The sequence below is a fragment of the Onychomys torridus genome, chromosome 4 (assembly GCF_903995425.1).
Source record: "Onychomys torridus chromosome 4, mOncTor1.1, whole genome shotgun sequence".
In the NCBI taxonomy this organism is placed as follows: Eukaryota; Metazoa; Chordata; class Mammalia; order Rodentia; family Cricetidae; genus Onychomys; species Onychomys torridus.
Genome location: NC_050446.1, coordinates 85,610,930 through 85,631,929, shown reverse-complemented (window position 1 = coordinate 85,631,929; position 21,000 = coordinate 85,610,930). Strand labels below are relative to the sequence as shown.

Here is a 21,000-nt window from a genome sequence, read left to right as displayed (position 1 = left end):
CATTGTTTTGTCAATGGCCATTTCATTAGCATACATTTCTTCTTATGAACTTGTACAAGAATTAATCTGTGTAAATAAATGAAAGTAAAGTTTCTAGGACACAATATGTATGAATGCTAGAGGGAATGTCATATTCAAAAGCCAAGATCTTTTCCAATATTAGTGAGTTACATCATGTCCATCAGGAGAGTTGAAAAAGTCCTTTTAATTCATATCCTCTGATATTCACACAATCTAATACTGTATATTTTCCTTTAGATTAATTTGGAACTGAACTAAATGGAGGAAGTAAACCAGTCTGAGGTGTCTGAATTCATTATTCTTGGGCTTTGTGACTCTTGGGAGCTCCAGGCCTTCTTCTTAGTGATATTTTCCTCACTTTATTTAATCACCATTTTGGGCAACATATTTATTGTACTCATTATCATCATTGACCTTCATCTTCATTCCCCTATGTACTTTCTGTTGGCCAATCTTTCATTCATTGACTTCTGTCTTTCCTCAGTCACCACACCTAAGATGATCACAGACTTCCTCAAGGAAAAAAAGACTATCTCCTTTGGAGGGTGCATGTGTCAGATTTTCTTTGGACACTTCTTTGGAGGGGGTGAGATGGTACTGCTTGTGTCAATGGCTTATGACCGTTATGTAGCCATCTGTAAGCCACTCCATTACTCCAGCATCATGAACAGACATATGTGCATTGGGTTAGTGATGACATCATGGATCATTGGCTTTGTGCATTCAATCAGCCAACTGGTTATAATTATAAATCTGCCCTTCTGTGGATCCCGGGAATTGGACAGTTTTTTCTGTGATATTCCTTTGGTCCTCAAGTTAGCCTGCATGGACATCTATGTTCTAGAAATTTTGATAAATGGTGACAGTGGGGTACTAGCAGCTCTATGCTTCATTCTGTTGCTGATCTCCTACTCTCATATCCTGATTACTGTCTGCCGTCACTCTAAGGATGGGGCATCCAAAGCTCTCTCTACTTGCACTGCTCACATCACAGTGGTGATATTATTTTTTGGGCCGTGTATCTTCATCTATCTGTGGCCAGTCAACATCACTTGGGTGGACAAGTTTCTTGCTGTGTTTTATGCAGTCATCACACCTCTCCTGAATCCTGCCATCTACACACTGAGAAATAAGGATATTAAAAATGCTATGAAGAGATTACAATGCTAGTATATGGATTTCAGTAGGTATTTTAGAATTTTTACATTATTAGAATGTTAACTTATAGGGTCCTAAACTAATCGCACTGGTCTAATTAATCTTCTTGACTATAAACATTCTCCAATTCATGGATGTTGTATATAATGCTAATTAAAAGATCTATGTCACTTCAGTTTTACAAATTTCATTGATCATTAGGTAGAAAATAACCTGTTTATAGGATGGTACTAATCTTTTAAATTATGATTTTGGTTATTTCTAGTGAAAGTGCATGTTAATGAAAAATTAGCAGTTCCTATTACAGTTGCTGCTGCTACTTCAGTCTTCATTATCCCATCATAAAATCAGTTATCAAAGCATGTGGCACAAATCTCTAACTACCTCCCCTATTAAGCCACCAGATTGAACCTCTGAGTCTTTTCTTGCCTAGAGTATTCCTAAGTCTGGATAGGAGAATATACCCAGTCATGATTGTAATTGTCTCCTTTGGTTCTGAAGTCTCCTTGGAATTATTTATTTATTTATTTACTTATTCATTCATTTATTCATCTATTTCTTTCTTTCTTTCTTCCTCTATCTATCTATCTATCTATCTATCTATCTATCTATCTATCTATCTATCTATCTTGGTTTTTCTAGACAGGGTTTCTCTGTGTAGCTTTGGAGCCTTTCCTGGAACTCTAGAACTCACTCTGTAGTCCAGGCTGGCCTCGAACTCACAGAGATCCACCTGTCTCTGCCTTCTGAGTGCTGGGATTAAAAGCATGTGCCACCACTGCCCAGCTTCTTTGGAATCTGTAAAGCAGCAGAACTTTCATGAAGTCATTCTATCTGCTTTCCAGTAAAGGAATTATTCAGGAAATAATCCCTTGCTTAAGCTGCCTGGCCTAAGGGAAGGGCTTCCCAAAGACCCACTCTTGATAGTTTTAGTTATCTATCCAAAAAATTAAAGAGATATTTATAATAAATATTTAACAAAAGTTCAACACAGAAAATGATATTAGCACTTAATAGTAATCATAATATTTAATAACTATTTATTTATTTTTCATTTGGCATACTAACCTCAGTTCCCCCTCTTTCTCTTCTCCCACCTCCCACCTCCTCCCCATCCCACCCTATCCCTGTCCACTCCTCAGAAGGGGAAAGGCCTCCCTTTGTAGTCAACAACTCTTAACACAGTTCTGGAGATGGCTCAACAATTAAAGAGTGCAACCCAAATTTAGTGTCCAGAACTTACATTGTATGGCTCACAATTACCTATAACTCCAATTCTAGGAGATTTAACACCTCTGAACTACACGAGCACCTATATTTACATATTCATGTATACAAATACACACACACACACACACACACACACACACACACACACACACAAATAAATAAATAAAAATTTAAAAAATGAGGCCGGGCAGTGGTGGCACACACCTTTAATCCCAGCATTCGGGAGGCAGAGCTAGGTGGATCTCTGTGAGTTCCAGGCCAGCCTGGACTATAGAGTGAGTTCTACCAAGTGAGTTCCAGGAAAGGCGCAAAGCTACACAGAGAAACTCTGTCTTGAAAAAGAAAAAAAAAAAAAAAAAGAAAGATGGCTAACAGCATTGAGATACTGCCCCCATGTTCCAAGGAGGGTTGTACATCTCTGATCTGTCCAGTATTGTGCCTTCTGCAGGCCAGAAGTCTCCAGTCCTTTATAACATGATCTGTAGATGAATTTCTAAATGGTCTTATTAAATAAAAAATATGGAGCCAGATATAGGGGTGAAAGGCCTGAGAGAGATTCAGGGAAATAAGGAAAGCCACAGCTAAACTTACCTCACCAACTCTGCAGCTTCCAAATGCAAGGTACTTCTTGTCTACCCAAGGCCTACATGCCTTGCTGTTCTGCCATCTGCTTGCTCTGTCCAGCTACATCATTTCCTCTTCCTGCCTAGGTCTGTCACTTTCTGTCTGTACAGATCTCCAGACCTCCATGGTTAATTAGTGTTGGAATTTAAGGCATGTGCCACCACACCTGGTTCTGTTTCCAGTGTGGCCTTGAACTCACAGAGATCCAGGCAGATTCCTGCCTGCCAAGTGATAGGATTAAAGGTATGTGCTACCGTTGTGTGACTTCTTTGTTTACTTATAATGGCTGTTCCTATTCCTCTGATCTCCAGGCAAATTGTATTTATTAAAATGCAAATAAAATATCACCACATTTCAGCACAAATAAAATACCACCACAATGATCATTGTCCTAATGACTTCTGGTTTTCATTTATGGAGCTTGATAAGAGATGTAATGGAGTTCTCTGTGTAGATTGCTGTGAAGGTGGATTGCTATCCAACCAAATCCATGAACTCATCTCAGATCCTGAGTGGACCATGGAATTTTTCCTATAGACAGGAATATATTCAAGTGCTAATATCAGGGGATCAACTGTGTTCTTATCCAACTGTACTCTTTAATTGTACTCTTTCTTTTAATTTAACTCTCTAACAATTATACTCTTATCTAAGAGTAAGTAAATAAGCTTGCTTTGGACTGAAGATTCAGTTGCCTCAATCAGAAAGCTGACTTCAACTTACAAAATATTTTTCACTATTTACTTTTGTACTTTTCCAATCATATGTGCTGCTTTAAGCTTTTAGTCACTTTTTATTAGTTTCCAGGGTTGGTTGAAGAATTGAAGAAAGTCTACATTTTATTCCTTAAAGTATTTAATTAGAATTTTTGAGATCATACTACAACTATATCCTTTCTCTCCTCTCTTCATTTCCCTCCAACCCTTCAGAGGTACCCAACATTCTTGTTTTCTTTCAAACTGATGGTCTTGTTTTCTTTACTTATTATCACAATACACACACACACACACACACACACACACACACACACACACACTTCTAAATATATAAATACAACCTGCTTAGTTCATTGACTACTTGTTACTACTTGTATGCTTATGTTTTCCAGACTGACGATCTTTGGTTGGATAACCGATGAGTATGCCCTTTCATGGAGAAGACTGTTTCTTCAGTTCTCAGTATTCCTTAGCTGTTCTTTGTCTAGGGTTGACACTTCATGTGCTTCCCCCTTCCATATTAGCATGTCTATTTCTGTTGTTCTTATTTGGGTCCAGTTTGTCAGCATTTTGGTAAGATTTAATTGAGTGCAGATTCTTTGAAATTAAAAAAGCAAGACATGGTACAGAGATGCAATCTCAGAAAACTTCCTGTTCCTCTGCTCTTACAGTCTTCATGTTTCCTCTTCTGCTATTATACCTGAGCACTAGTTGCAGGAGTTATATTGTTGATGTATCAGCTGGGAATGGGTTTCCCAACACTGTGTTTGGCCAGTTGTTTTCTGTAATGGTCTTTATCTGTTGCAAAGAGAAAATTTCTTGATGAAGGTTAAAACTATACTTCTCTATGTTTAGAAGGATAAATATTTAGAGAATATTCAAGGATTATGCTGTTTTAATAAAGTAGTGGTTGTATGTTCCCCCCAAGATCCATGAAATCACAAACCCTGGGTAATTTTCTAGGTTTCCAGTACCAGATGTGATTTCCCTCTTGTTGAAGGGGCCTTAGGTTGATTAAAGAAGAATTGGTTACTCCCCAGGTAAGTGTGCCATTATTGTGCCCTTAGGATTATTATACCATGCTGGTTGTTATAGTTTGTAGTGTGGTACTATTGATTGCTTCCTTCCTATGGATGTTTACACGACTTTTTGCCTTTTGGTATGATGAGTGCTGGTCCTCAGTGTAGCCAGAAGGTTTCTCCAGTCTCTCCCGGCCCCAAGGTCCCACAGCCATTTATAAAATACTCATTAAGAAGCTTAATATTAATTACAAATTCCATGGACTATGGCAAGCTTCTTGCTAGCTAGATCTTAAAACTTGACCCATTTCTATTAATCTATAAGTTGCCACATGGGCAGCCATGGATGACTTACCAATAATTTCACATCTTGATTCTCCTGATGGTGCTGGCATCTCTCTCCCCTCAGCCTTTCTTCTTTCTCTCATTCTTTCTTCAATTTCCTGCCTAGATGCAATCTGACTTGCCATAGTCCAAATGACTTTATTTATCAACCAATCAGAGCAACACATATTCATAGCATACAGAAAGGCATCCCACAGGACTTCTTGTTTGTCTAATCAAAAAGGAAGGTTTTAACTTTAACATAGTAAAATTACATATAATAGAACAGTTACCAAGCAAGAATTATAGTTGCAATATCTAGTCTATTTGTATTTGGCAAAATTGAAGAAAATATTCTATCTATCCTATATTTGTGAGTGTAAAGTTTTATATATAATTTATCTTTTATCATGTCTAAGGAAAACCATAACTATAACTATCTAGTCTTCAACTACATCAAAGACCCCAGAAGGATATAATATTACCCAAGTAAACAGGAAATGTATTGTAAGCAACTTCCAAAATTCTGGAAATAACAGAGACAGCTGCCTGCTGGGACAGTCATCCAAAGTTCCTCTGAAACATTAGGGCATCCATCTTCAGCCAATAGGTCTAGAGTATTTGAGTGGCTTCTCTCTGTGTCCTGTAGAATATTTGGCAGTCTCCTCTGCAAAGCAGGAACCTGAAGAACCATTTTGCCCCACTTTGGCAAATCCAGTGGTCATTTTCCTATGGGTCCTGTATGTCCTGTTTATACAACATATTATCAGCAGTTCAAACAAGAGCAGTCTCTTGTCCAAATAGCTATTTTTGCCAAGAAGAATATAAACTCCATAAAGAGTGTCTTTGATGCCCATCCTCCTCTCAGAAGTAAATCGATGCTGCTGGGAGCAGACATGTCTCATTGTTTAAAAAGTTTTTAAAACATTTTAAATGCCACATTCTGTAGATCTTTGAAGTGTTTGAAGATTACCTATTTATCTGAAATATATCTTTGTATACCTAAAAAAGAACTAATATGATTATAAGGTTGATTATCATAGGTGATTAACTATTAATCTGTATTTCTTAAGTATATATTGCAATTCAAATGAACTGCACAAACATACTTTAAACAAGCATAGAAATATACATACAGTATAACAAAATTAACTTTAAATTCTTATCAATAAACTAAAATCCATGACAATGTAAAACATTTTAAACAAGTTGTTGCTCTTTAAATGTAGACTCAATAAGCTATCATTTCATCCTATTATATCTATATTATACATATCTATATCATATCCTCTTTTCTTCTTTTAGAAAGAGATTCATCTTACACCATTTGAGGAGATTTTCAGGTCAGTTCTAGCTCAGATCCTCTTGAATGTAGCTGGAGGCCTTTTTGTGTTCTGCTCAGTCTTGCAGGCACTCATAAAATAATCATTCAGAGGTTTAATGTCAATAATAATTGTTTGGACAATGACTTGGGCTTATTACTGGCTAACTCTTACATTTAAATTAACCCATTTCCATTAATCTAAGTACTTACACGTGGCCATGACAATATTGGTCTGCTGGTATATTCCTCCTTAGACTCCACCCTTCTCCTGTATCTCTGTTTGGATTTCTTGCCTGCCTCCATCCTACCTAGCCATAAACAAAAGCAGCTTTATTTATTAACCAATGGGAGCAATACATATTCATAGCATACAGAAAGACATCCTAGCTAGTCAGTGCAAGAGCTAGTCAGTAATAAGCCTGAGCTAATGGCCAAGCAGTTATAATTAATGTAAGCTTCTGAGTGATTATTTTATAAGTGTGCTGAGGGACTGCGGGAGCTTGGTAGGACCAAAAAAAACTTCCAACTACATTTGGCACACAATGTTGGGGAGATCAGAGGAAAAAGTCAGCCACTATATAGAAGTCAGACAATAGCAACACATGCCTTCAAGTCTATCACTTGGCAGGCAGAGATCTATCTGGATCTATGTGAGTTCAAGACCAGACTGGCAACAGAGCCAGGTGTGGTGGCACATGCCTTAAATTCCAACACTAGTTACCATGGAAGTCTGCAGGTCTGTACAAACAGACAGGAAGTGACAGAGCTGGGCAGCTACAGGAAGTGATGTAGCTGAACAGAGAGAGAGAGAGTGCCAATCAGATGGCAGAACAGCAGGCCTTATAGGCATGGGTAGACAGAAAGTAGTTCACTTTTTGAAGAAGCGGAGTTGATGAGGTAAGGTTAGCAGTGTTTTCTCCTATTTCCCTGATCTCTCAGGTTTTCACCCCTATATCTGGCTCCATGTTTTTTATTCAATAAAACCATTTAGAAATTTATCTACAATTGGTGCCCAACATGGGGCATTGGTCCACATAGACCTAAAAATGCTTAAAGATTCTGAATGCACAGAAGTGGAGCCACACTAGGCTTCCTAGTTTCACAGTCTCATGCCAGCAGCAGCACAGATACTCATCTCCCAACAGCTGCCTGTGAGATGGAGCTGGCTGCCAGCCGCCTTAGCTAAGCAGCATTGTGAATTCCTGCCACGGGCTTGGTGGGACCAGAGAAACCTTCCTACTACATTTGACTGCCCACATGAACTCAGAAAAAAAATGTTAAAAAGCCTTTGATAAAATCAAACACTACCCTCAGCTAAAACCCCTGAAAATATTAGAAATTGAGGAGACATACATCAATAAAATAAATGCTATATCTATATAACTTGTAACCGACATCAAGTTAAATGGAGAAAAAACACAAAGTATTTCTATAAAGCTCAGGAACAAGAGAAGGATTTCTGCTCTCTCCATGACTTCAAAATTGTTCTTGAAGTCTTACCCAGAGAAATATGTAAAAGAAATGACATGTTTCACAGAAATGGAAAAAAAATTCTAAAATTTATAAAAGCACACAAGACTCCCAATAGCCAAAGCAATCCAGAGCAAAAACAAACAATGCTGGAGGGATTACCCACCAGATTTCAAGTTATATTACAGAGGTATAATAATAAAAACAGCATGGTAGTGGCATAAAAACAGACACACAGATCTATGGAGTAAAAGAGAAGACACAAAAGTGAGTACATATGATTACAGCCACCTGATACTTCACAAAAACAGAAATTTGAGAATATACAACATCTTTAACATGTGATCCTGGGAATACACATAGAGAATAATAGAATTAGACTTATTTATTATCCTGTACAAAACAAACTCTAAATAGGTCAAAGACATCAATGGCAGGCATATTTGCTATCAGAGACATGCAAATTAAAACTACTGTTAGTTTCTATCTCATCATGGTTGGAATGGCTGTCTTCAGTAAAACATATGACAACAAATTCTGCCAAGGATGTGGAGAAAGGGAATCTTTATTGTTGGTGAGAGTGTAAACTGGTACATAAACCACAGAAAATATTGCAAAGAATTCTCAAAATAACTATAAAAGTAGCCTTTAATCCCAGCACTTGGGAGGCAGAGCCAGGCAGATCTCTGTGAGTTCAAGGCCAGCCTGGTCTACAGAGTTGAGATCCAGGACTGGCACCAAAAACTACATGGAGAAACTCTGTCTCTCAACAAACAAACAAACAAACAAACAAACAAAACTCCTAGAACTTTTATCCATACTATTTCTGATCATGTACATAAAGGATTCTTTGGAGTTAACTGCACAGCTATATTTATTTCTACTCTATTTAAAATAGCAGAAAAATAGAGTCAGCAAAGATATTCATCTTCTGGTGAATGAAAACTCTTAAATTGGTACATATACACTATGGAATTTTATTGTCATGAGGAATAAAATTATGAAATTTATAAGATAAATTTTAACACTGGAAATATTATATTAAGTGAGGAAACTCAGGCTCAAAATGAAGCCCTCACATTCTCTCTCATATGTGCACCCTAGCCTCTAAGCTTTAGATGCGTCCTTTTTTTTTTTTTTTTTTTTTTTGAAATAAGTATGTGAAGAGACTAGGAGACAGAAGGAGGCCTGTGAGAAAGACTTTGTAAGGGTGGTAGGACATAGAATGCATATGATATGGAAGTGGGAAGGGGAACACTGAGAGTAGGATGATTTCAACAGTGAGGAAGGGTGGGGATTAGTGGGGAGAAGTGGAGTTGGAGAGAGGGTCGACCAACCTAATGATGTTTGACAAAGCTGATACTTCAAAAGCTAATGAAAAAAATGACATAATTAGATCTTGGTAAGAGGCAACCTGTGCGAGTAAATAAAGGTGTTTACAGAAGTCTTCAGGTATTGGAATGAAAATTCCAGTGCCAGGTGTAGCATATTTCTTTGTGAGTTATTGGTCAGGAAGTCTTCATAAGCCCCCATAATAATATAGTTGTTGGTTGGTCACTATTACTAGACAGAAAAAAATTGCTGAAGATACCACATGCCTTTGTCAGGACATAGAGAAACTAATCTGGGACTGGGCTGGAAGTTTCCTCCCTGCTAGTTACTCCCTTGTAATACCGGAGTATTTTATGTAGTTTCTTGGGAGATTATCATTAGTCATCTTACTCAGCTTTGTACTGTGTGCACAACAATATCATTCTTCAGAGATATAGCTCACTTATACTATAGTGAAAAGTCTGTTCTGGGTGTAATTAACCACTTTATGGTTGTATTTGATGCTTGATAAGTAAGGCAAAATTTATATATGTTTCTTTAATCCTGATAAAAGGCCCATGTGTGGGGAAGTTTATAGGTCCTATGAGGAAAACAGCTGGTTCTAGCAAATGGACATGATATGCCTGTCAGATTGCCTTTTAAATAATTATGTTTATGCATATAGAACAATGTATACTTTCAGCTTATGTTAGAGGAGCTAATTTTTGCAATGAGCAGTGGTGAATGCATAGATGCATAGCTGGTAAAATACTGAGAAGAAAATGAGTGTGATTGACCAGTGGTATAAAGGCATGTACATAACTTCCTCCAAGGCCATTAAAGAATCAGGATCCATGAAAAAATAAGGGGGGAATGAATGTAATAAGTTGATAAAGGGTAGAGGTGTGTGAAATATTGACATCTGGGAATGACAGGGTTGTTACACTCAAACTCACAACAGCTACAATTATCTTTATAAGAACTCTACTTGACTGGACCCATCAAAATCTAGTCATACAAGTTGGTCTTCATAGAGGGGTCACCACTTCCTGAAGATTTATACTATGACAAGTACAGATCAGGAAGGGTCTAACATTTTCTTCAGTGGTGTCGCCACTGACAAAATGGTCTGCTCCTATAAACAACCCTAGTAAAACCCATTGGGTCACAAAAGAAGTCATGAAAGTAGAAGCTAGTTGGGAAGATAAAGGGGGATTAGGAGGTGTGATAGTTTGGCAAGAGACCACAGTAGGGAATGAATGCAATTTATTCACATGTATTAAAATGAAAACTCACTGTTATGTATAATTAATATACACTAATAAAACATTAAAAATAACATTGGCAAGATGATAGAGAAAAGTGAATTATTCGATACTGTTAGCCAGAATTTTCATTAGTACAGCCGTAATAGAAAACATTAAGGATCTTCCTCAGAAAATTAATTCATGAAATAATTTGGCTATACACATCCACAAAGATATTTGGATTCGCATGTTTATTAAAGTTGAAAAAAAACGTACTTTCATTGGTGAATGAAGAAATTCTTCTTTGTGGCTAGAGCAATGACTCAGTGGTTAAGAGCACTGAATGTTGTAGAAGACGTAGGTTTGGTTTCCAGTACCACACACTGGTTCCCATGCATCAGTAACTCCAGTTCCAGAGGATCTGATGCCATCTTCTGGCATCCGCAGGCACTGCATCCATGCAATGACTGGTGTATCCAAGACACTGGAAAAACACTTATATATAAAATAAAAATAAACTAATCTTTAAAAAAAGTTGATTTCTGTAAAAAGGGATTTTAATCTCCCATAAAGATTAGGATTCTATGTCATTTACAGCATCATAGATAAATCTTGAGGTGATTCTATTAACTTAAAGAATCAGAAAGAAAAATATAGTTGTACATGATATTTACTATTTGAACATATTTAACTCACTCTAAGTGACGTGTTCAAAGGTGTTATTCAGGACATTTCCTAAAATGCAGAAACTGATCACTTAGTCTCTTCATTGCCACCTTCATGTCTTTGTTCCTCAGTGTGTAAATTGCTGGGTTCAGGATGGGTGTAATCATGAAGTCCAGAATGGCAAGAAATTTATCCACTGGGAAAGTAGGAAATGGCCACATGTACACGAAGATGCATGGTCCAAAGAACAAAACCACCACAGAGATGTGAGCAGAAAGTGTAGAGAGGGCCTTAGACAAATCACCTGATGAATGTTTCCATACAGTGAACAGGATAAGAATGTAGGAAACAATCAATAAAAAGAAGGTGCCAATAGAAATGATGCCACTGTTGGCAGCAACCATGAATTCCATTCTGTAGGTGTCTATGCAGGCCAGTTTGATGAACCTAGGAAGATCACAGTAAAAACTATCGATCTTATTAGGACCACAAAATCTCAAATGGACAACAAAAGCTAACTGGGCCACTGAATGCAAGAACCCAATAATCCAAGCACTAGAAAGAAGCAAAAGGCAAGTCCGTGGGCTCATGATGGTCAGGTAGTGGAGGGGCTTGCATATGGCCACATATCTGTCCCATGCCATGGCTATCAGCAACACCATCTCAGATCCCCCTAAGACATGAAGGACAAATATCTGGAAGACACAGGCCTGGAATGAGATGGTATTGTGCCCAGAGTACAGGTCAGAAATCATTTTGGGGACAGTTAAAGTAGAAAGACATAAGTCAATGAACGAGAGGTTTCCCAAAAGAAAGTACATAGGGGAATGTAAATGTGGGTCAAAGGCCACTGTAAGCACAACAAGGGTGTTTCCCAGCAAAATGGCTACATAAAGCACCATAGAGAAGGCAAGGAAGAAATGTTGTATTGGTCTAGATGTTGAAAGTCCCAGAAACACAAATTCAGACACCTCTGTGTAATTTGTTTCATTCATTAATCTTTGTTTTATTTCCTGAAATAAACAGGAAAAATAAAAAAATTATAAAGGAATGTACTATAATTTTAAAAGAAGCAAGTGCTGATATTAGTTAAAAATCTTCAATCTCATGTATAAATGTCCTTGGAAAACATATTTGCTCATTCATTTAACAAGTGTTCAACAACTGGGCTGATAAGTATGTAGAAGTGCATTATGCAGTTACTATATTATATGCAATAAACACAGACTCTGTCTTCATACAGCGTTCTGTCTAGATGTGAAATGAGAAATGAAATGAGTAATAACCTTATGTGTGCTATTATGAGTAAGTTGTATCGACATGAATAAGAAGCTGAGTGATATATTAGCTCACACACCACTCTGGAAAGTGTCTATTTTTTTTTTTTTTTTGAGCTGAGCATCGAACCCAGGGCCTTGCGCTTGCTAGGCAAGTGCTCTACCACTGAGTTAAATCCCCAACCCTGGAAATAAAGAATCAATAATGTTAGATGAGTGAGTGAGTGAGAGCTATTTACAGGTTGAAAATTATTTAGAAATACCAGGAGTATAACATAACCAAAAACTCAGCAACAAGTAAGTAATCAGTAAGTTTCTGATTCAGATATTTCACGTTTGTGTTAATAAATAGGTCTACAAACATTCATGAGGATTTAAGGGAGTTGTGTTAACACTTTAAGAATAATTAGTAGCCATAGTATGAAGAAAGTAGTGGAAGGATGTATGAGAAGGAAATCACAGATCAACTGTAAGTTTATCAAGGAATGATGTGAAACAGATCTAAAAGGAAGAAATTTCTCATAAAATGGTGCCAGATTAACAAACTTAGGAGGAAAAAAGAATGACTTTTGGGAGTACAATGTGTTTAATTTCTAGGTTAATACATTTAAAAAATATAATACACATATTTTTAATTGTGTGGAAAGACCATAGTAAGAATGGACCTACAGGACAATGTTTACTGAAGAATGGGTGCTCTTTCATTCTAAAATTTAAATATTCTATCCAAGCCTTTATATTAAGATGAATTTAAGAGGATAAATATTAAAATATAGATAAAATGAAATTTATAGCAAATAGATAAAGGCTATGGATGAATTAGGAAGTCCATATAATCAGTATTGAACTAGACTCATACCACATGTAATGAAAGATGTGTAAATTTAAAATCTTAAGATTACTATTTTGTATGCAGAAAACTGTGAACATAAGTGAAAATATCACAAGTGGAACTCTGAGGACAGACATTTTTTTTCACTGAAACTCAAAATATGAAATCATGCATCAGCTAAAGCAAGATAGTCTTAGACTAATATTCCACTATATGAAACTTTAAGGAGATGTCATACCATGTGCTGTTGGGTAAATATTATATCATCAACTACTTTTAAAAATAATGTAACTTGAATAAAAAATAGACTAGTCATAATATATTCAGGTGAGTAAAGCTTTAATTTCTTCACAGAAAATAATATAAAAGCAAACATGCTTGTAACATATTCTGATTTGTAAGAAAATAAAAATAACTTAGAAAACATTTTTAAAATTAACACTAGAATGCCAAAAGAAAACAGAAGTAAATGTTATTGGTTTTAAGCTAGTATTTACTTATTTCTTGTATATAGTAAATTATAATTTCAGTATATTTAAATATAGTCAAAGATCAATTTCAATGTGCCCCATTTAAAATTTTAATTTATTCTTCCTTGTAATATTTTGTTAAACTCTTGTATTTTTAAAACTATTTCCTCCTTTATAAAACAATACTTTATGAAGACTGAACTGAACACCATGCATTCAAGCTCCTTCTTGGTCCTGTACCACTGGCTTTCCATGTTGCCACTCAGCAGCATGCCAGGCTCCCAAGCTTATCACTCCAACAACATAGTACAAGTTTCTTGTCTACATAATCTAAACAATGATATGGGACTTTGTAGGTTGCACAAGACTAGGTAGGCATCCTATGTTTTACAGATGTGATGTGATATTATATTATAGCTGAAAGGAAACATTGTAGTGTCAATGCTAGCAGGTCCAAACACAAGGTCACTGTATGGTAAGAATTATATTAGTAACATCTAGGATGAAACAGAGCGGGACTTAGGTTGAGCAAATTATACAAGGGTTACTTGATTTATTGTAATCCTTCTTTAATAAGTTCAATGACTTTTGCTAAGTTCACAATCCTCAAGCCACACAGACTATCTCCCATTCAAACATGTAAATTTCTCTTATAATTCAAAAGTGCTTCCCAATTTTCTTCAATCACTTGAATAATCCTGTTTGTTTTCTTGCTTGCTATTTTTGAATTACTACAGGCCTGTATTTGTGCAGACTTTTTCTTATCCACATGCCAACTTCATGCCTCATCTTTGTCAGGACAGTTTCTTCTCCCTTTGCAGCCTGTGATAGACCTAGACCTTTGAGTTCTTGTATTATTTTATACAGCCATCCATCATAAGACTGTTGACAATCGTGGGTGACATTTGACTATCTTACTGGTTGTTCTTTGCATGTCCATAAAGACAGTACCTTAGTCACAAATTGCAGCCCACACATTTATCCAATAATCATTCAAAATTATTCAGACACATGGATGATTAGATAGCTCATCTAGTTTCTTGGCTCACAATATTTTATTCTATTTTGTTCATGCCTATGCAACTGCAAACATACATTGCCAATTAGAGTATGTTGGGCACTTCATGGGATGAATCAGTTCCTAGTCACCTGCTTGTCACCAAGTATAGAAATTGAGTTTAACAAATTAGAGGGAAAATTATCCAAGGAATAGTCTGACTCTATTGATATTTGAAGAGTGCATGAATAGATTATTATTTTTTAAACAAAATAATTTATAGAGAAGACTTCCAATGGTAGCAAATCCTACAGAATAATCAACATGAAAAGAAGATTTGACATGAGTGTGTATTTGTTGAAATCTACTCTGCAGTTACTGGGGACTGTATTCAGGGTCCCCTGTCTAATCCAAATCTTTGTGAGCTTGGGGTGTGTAGCCAGTTTAGGGGCACTTTTGAACAGAAATGCTGACATGCCCTTATGATTTCTGCTATGTTCTTTGTTGGCTAAATATTCTTTCTTAGATATTTATATCCTCACTTCTTCCTTGGTAAATGTACTCCATTCATTTGTGATTCAACTCTGTCCAGAAAAGTTTGCAAAACTCACATTGCAATGTAGCTCAGGTGTGCTTCTCCTGGTATCTTTAATTCTTCTTAAAGAATGGCAGCAGTGAGAACTGAGGATATTATTTGTGGCAATTATCTTATGCTATTTCTCATTTATTATGGATGAAGTAATTTGGCTCAAGCTTTAAATTTCACTGTATTTGCTATGGTTTCATCTATATGTCCTTCTCTGGGTACCTACAGTTGTTATCTCAGTGGGTATTTCTTTTAGAGTTTGTTTATATCACTGAGTATTTCTACATAAGAAATTATTTTTCCAACAAAGATTAAATAGTTTTAAAACTAAATATAAAATGTACTACTAACCAATTGTTTGGAATCATCAATCATGGCTGTTTCACTAATCATGTTAATTCAAATATAATTGAAATGTAAATGAAGGAACACAAATTTTGTCTTTCCTAGGTTCTATAGTGAGTCTTTGATATTGCCCATTTCTGTTTTGAGTAATGATTAGAATTATAGAACTTATGATATTTTCAACTCTGTACTATCACAAATTTGTTAAAATAACTTTAAATACTTACTTAATAAGTGTTTATAACATCTTTCCAATAGAGAAAGTCACTACAAATTGATGTTATTATTAAAGTGACCCATTTGAAACTATCACCTCTTATCCCTGATGAAATTTATGAAGTTATTGTGTAATGTGTTTTTAGATATTATTGTCCAATAATTGTGTTTATATATTTTTTAGAAGCATTAGTCAAAAGGTTTATTTTCAATGTTTTATTATCAGAAAAATGTGATTTACCCACTAATAGGTAATAGACTACTCATATCCTTAAGGTTTTTATAAGTATAAGATAAAATAGAAGGAAAAAAAGTATAAATATCAATATCTTCAATTGTGTTAAAAAACAATACTTAATCATATGTAAGAAATTTATATGATGCATTTGGTTTTAATTTAAAACATAATCTTATCCAACTTGCCTCTGTGACCTACCAGAAAAACTTTAATGCCATATGAAAACCAATCCATCTGTGAAAAATAGGCAATTTCTAATAATCTTATAGTCACTGTTCTATGAACTACAAATTACTTTTCTGTAACTAAGTGTAGAGGCTTTAAAGGCACTGAAGTATAATTGACACTCTAAATGTGTATTGCTAGAAAGTAAGGCACATTTGTGTTGCAAAGGCATCCTTGGTAAAGTTAAAAATGATGGCTCTCATTCTCTACTCCTGCATAGTCTCATCCAGGAACTGTAAGACTTGGGATTCCTAAAGTGTAACACTTTGGTTACTATCCTATTATGTGAGACACATAAGACAAAACCTGTAATAGAAACTGAAGTATTTTGTAAGATTCCCTTGAATAAATATGAGAAACTGAATAGATTAATCTAACCCAACAGTGTAGGCAGTAAAAGAAAAAAAATTCACTAGTGAATTTAACACATTTATTAATATCCTTCAGACACAGTTTAAAAAAAATCACTTAATAGAGTAATGTATGTCTCATAATGTATGAAAACTCAGCATTTAAAAGACATTTAATAAATGATGGTGAATGGGCCAAGAGAGAGAATGGTTATCCTTCTGATACCTCAAAAGCCCACCCACTTCTCTTTTTTCTTACTTACCTGATCAGAAAAATGAAGAAGAAAATGTATGTTAGTAAGCAATATTTTCAGCTGTTTTTAACTTTTTTTTGCTAGTTCCTGTGAGTACTTCTGTTACATAACTAGGAAGTTAGATCACCACAGCACAAAAACCAGCTCTCAGTGACCACTTGATACTGGTGTCCTAATAGTCCTCAGTCCATTCATCCTGGGAATTCTGCATTGGAATCCCCATGGTAGAAAGAGCAAGCTAATACTAAATCTTTAATTAAAGAATAAGTTTAAAGGTCAAGGAACCAGCCATGTATTAAATCACAAACAATAATTTCTTTAAGGAAAATCACTATTCCCAGGCAGTAGACTGTCTTTAAGTTACTTCCTTCCTCAGCTAATATCAGTGGAAGGGTTGTAGATATGAGCATATCAAGTAGACAGTTTATGCCATTGCTATAACACACAGATAGGATAAAAAAAAAGTTGGCTTAGAACTTGTAGGCAAATAATCAGGAATGGCATAGTTGACTTATATGATGGATCTCTTACTAATTTGATTTATTAATTTAGAAATTTCCATGGGGGTGTAGTTGACATTTCCATTAACAGTGTGTAAGGGTTCCCTTTTAGTCATCCTACATCCTAGCAATGTTTATTCTTTTCTTAATGACTACCATTATGGCTGGGGTGAAATGGAATCTCAATGTATTTTTAATTTTTCTTACTCTGATGGATAGTGAAGTCAAACACACCTTCATGTTGAAAAGACATTGTACTTCATATTTTGAGAACTTTATTCTTTACATTAGACCATGTATTCATTGTATTGTTAATCTCATCCTAGATACATGGCTAGTAAATGTATATGCCTATCCTGTGGGCGCTTTCTTTACTTGTTTATTTGTTTTCTTTCATATGTGCAAGCCTTTAAAATTTATAAGATCTATTTTCTCAATTATTGGTATTATTTCCTGAGCAAGTAGGTAGAGGATATATTCATAAATTCCATGCCTGTGCTTATATAGTGGTTTTCCTACATTTTCTCCAAAAGTTTTAGCTGTGAAACTAAGGTATGCTATGAGTTTACTGTTGACTTAAGAATCTAGTTTATTATTCTATATGTGGAAATATTGTTTTCCTAGCAATATTTGCTAAAGAGGCTACTTCTTGTGCAAAGTGTAATTTTGGTAAAAATAAGCTAACTATAATAGCATTTGTAGGGAGTCTTTATTTGTGCTGCCCACTAGCTCCCAAACTACCCCACAGAGACTTATTATTAATTATGAAAGCTCAGCCAATTGCTTAGGCTTGTTTCTACTAGTTCTTATAATATAAAATATAAATTATATTATATATTAGAATATATATAACAAATATAACCCATTTCTACTAATTTATGTGCTTCCATGTGGTTCGTGGCTGTTACCTCTCGTCCTGTATGTCTTGCTTGTTCTTCATCCCTTGTCATCTCACCCTTCTTCTTCCCAGTATTCTCTCTGCCCCTAAAATCTTGCCTAGCTATTGGATTTTAGCTTTTTTATTAAACCAATCCAAGTGATGCTTCTTCACTGTGTACAAAAAGATTATTTCACAACAGGCATTCCTGACCATGTTTAACACACATATTTCAATACGAGGTTTACACACCACAGGTTGAATGAATGGATAAAGAAACAAAAATCAATCTATCTGTTGTCTATAAGAAACTTATCTTAACATTAAAGATAGGCACTTCCTTAGAATAAAAGGATGGACAAAAATACTCTAGTGAAATGAAATGAGGACACAATCAGGCATTGTCATCCTAGTATTTGCTACAATAAACTTAAAAGAAAAACTAATAAGGAGAGTTACAAAGGATGCTCAAGTCTAACCATTGGTACAGTTAACCAAAAAGACATTACTATCCTAAATATATGTGTACCAAATTCTGAGGTATGTAATTTTGTTAAAAATATACTACTGCCTTTAAAGACACAGATTAACATAAATCTACTAAATGTAAATAATTTCAGTACTCTGCTTTCTCCCAAAAACAAGTCATCTGAACAAAAAGCAACCAAACAAACAAAAAACTAAATCAACAACAAAAGCATCTAGAGAAACATCAAAATTAATTTAAATCATACATCAGAGACTCTTAGCAGATATCTACAGAATATTTCAACCAAACACCAAAGAATACACATTCTATTCAGTAACACCTGGTTTCTTTTCTAAAATAGATCATATTATGGGACGTGAGATAAATCTTTACAAATTCAAAAAGATTGAAATCACTTCTTGCATCCTATCTGACCACAAGAGAATAAAACTTAAAATTGATAGCATAATTTCTAAAGTTTGTTCAAATGACTCTGACATTACTATATTGAATTTGTAGAGCTGTTTATCTTGATTCTCTTCTGTTGTAAAATATTCCACTTTTAACTTGACGGCATATAACTTTGTTTCAGCCATCTGAATAATGAGGTAAAAGCCACATGGGAGCTTACTTACATTTCCAGATTCTTGAACAATGGTACTTAATGTGCATTCTTGAATATTATTTCTCTTTCAAATAAAAATTTTCCTATTACTAATTTTACTTAATACTCTCCAATCTTCATATTGGAAATACTTCCAGATTTACATATGTAAAATGACTTAATCTAATAACTTCAAGCTTTTCCATTGCATATATGCAACAGTTATGTAGCTAATAGGTTTCTACTATACAACATTAATAATATTCATGATATAGGATATATAATAAATGTTACTTATGCACAAAACTTAAGTTGGCATTAGTTTTCTAGAAATCAACTTGGGATAATCAATCTACAAACCAATACAATGTTTCCTCTTTGCATTTTCTACAATATCATATGCAACAATTTTTCTAGTAAATTTCTCAGTTGTGCTTACAGTTGTCTTTGACCCTCACTTACATTCACCATGTACTTCCTTTTAGCTAATCTTTCATTTGTTGACTAATGTACCTCTACCTCAACTGTTCCTAAATTGATTTCTGATCTGTACTCCAGTCATAATACCATTTCATTCCAGGGCTGTATCCTTCAGAAGTTTGTCCTTCATATCCTGGGGGTATGTGAGATGGTGTTGCTGGTAGCCATGGCCTGGGACAGATATGTGGTTATATGCAAGCCCCCCCCACTACCTGATCATCATGAGCCCACAGATGTGCCTTTTGCTTCTAATTGGTTCATGGATTATTGGTCTAATTCACTCTGTGGCTCAATTAGCTTTTGTTGTCCATTTGCCTTTTGTGGTTCTAATGAGATAGATAGATTTTACTGTGACCTTCCTAGGTTCATCAAATTGGCCTGCATAGACACCTACAGAATGGAGTTCTTGGCTACTGATGACAGTGAATAAATTTCTGTCACTACCTTTTTCTTATTGATTGTCTCCCACATCTTCATACTGTTCACCATATAGAAACAGTCCTTGGGCAGTTTGTCTAAGGCCCTCTCTACATTTTCTGCTCACATCTCTGTGGTGGTTTTGTTCTTTGGACCATGCATCTTCGTGTACATGTGGCCATTTCCTACTTTCCCAGTGGATAAATTTCTTGCCATTCTGGACTTCATGATTACACCCATCCTGAACCCTGCCATTTACACACTGAGGAACAAAGACATGAAGGTGTCAATGAGGAGACTGAGTAAACAACTCCTGAGTAGGAAAAGTGTCTGCTAAGCTCCTCACAAGAATATACAACCTGAATACTGAATTATAAACACAAATATTAATCTATTGGTTATTAGCTATATAATATTACATATTTATTGGTTGTCTATTATTTATATATCACATTTTTATTATTCAGTGGTTACATACTTACTATTATGAGATACATATTTTAGACTATTTAAAAACAATAGTGAAAATGAATGTAAGAAATTATCCATTGTTTTCACAGCTGAACAATTAATCACTGCCTTCCAGATGTTTTTGGTACTTTTTCTTATTTGGGGCTAAATTTCATCAAAGCTGGCAGCAAACTCAAAATTCTCCTGCATTATCCTCCTGAGCACTTGTATTAAAATGTGCACCATCACATCTTGCTTGCTTGCTTTTCATTTTGTGTGTGTGGTGAATGAGTGAATGGTGAT

The 21,000-nt window shown here is 35.3% G+C and overlaps 2 protein-coding genes and 1 pseudogene across 2 annotated transcripts; 2 read left to right on the top strand and 1 right to left on the bottom strand.

Moving 5' to 3' along the window:
• Positions 1 to 276: 276 nt before the first annotated feature.
• Positions 277 to 4,732, top strand: LOC118582757 (olfactory receptor 4K3-like). The gene is made up of 2 exons (XM_036185840.1): positions 277 to 1,181; positions 4,696 to 4,732. Exons 1-2 carry the CDS (start codon positions 280 to 282, stop codon positions 4,730 to 4,732), a joined length of 939 nt encoding a protein of 312 aa, XP_036041733.1. The 5' UTR covers positions 277 to 279.
• A 6,431-nt stretch (positions 4,733 to 11,163) lies between these two features.
• LOC118581851 (olfactory receptor 4F15-like) lies at positions 11,164 to 12,105 on the bottom strand. Its single transcript, XM_036184268.1, has one exon. It carries the CDS (start codon positions 12,103 to 12,105, stop codon positions 11,164 to 11,166), a length of 942 nt encoding a protein of 313 aa, XP_036040161.1.
• A 325-nt stretch (positions 12,106 to 12,430) lies between these two features.
• LOC118581850 lies at positions 12,431 to 20,584 on the top strand (annotated as a pseudogene).
• Positions 20,585 to 21,000: the final 416 nt, after the last annotated feature.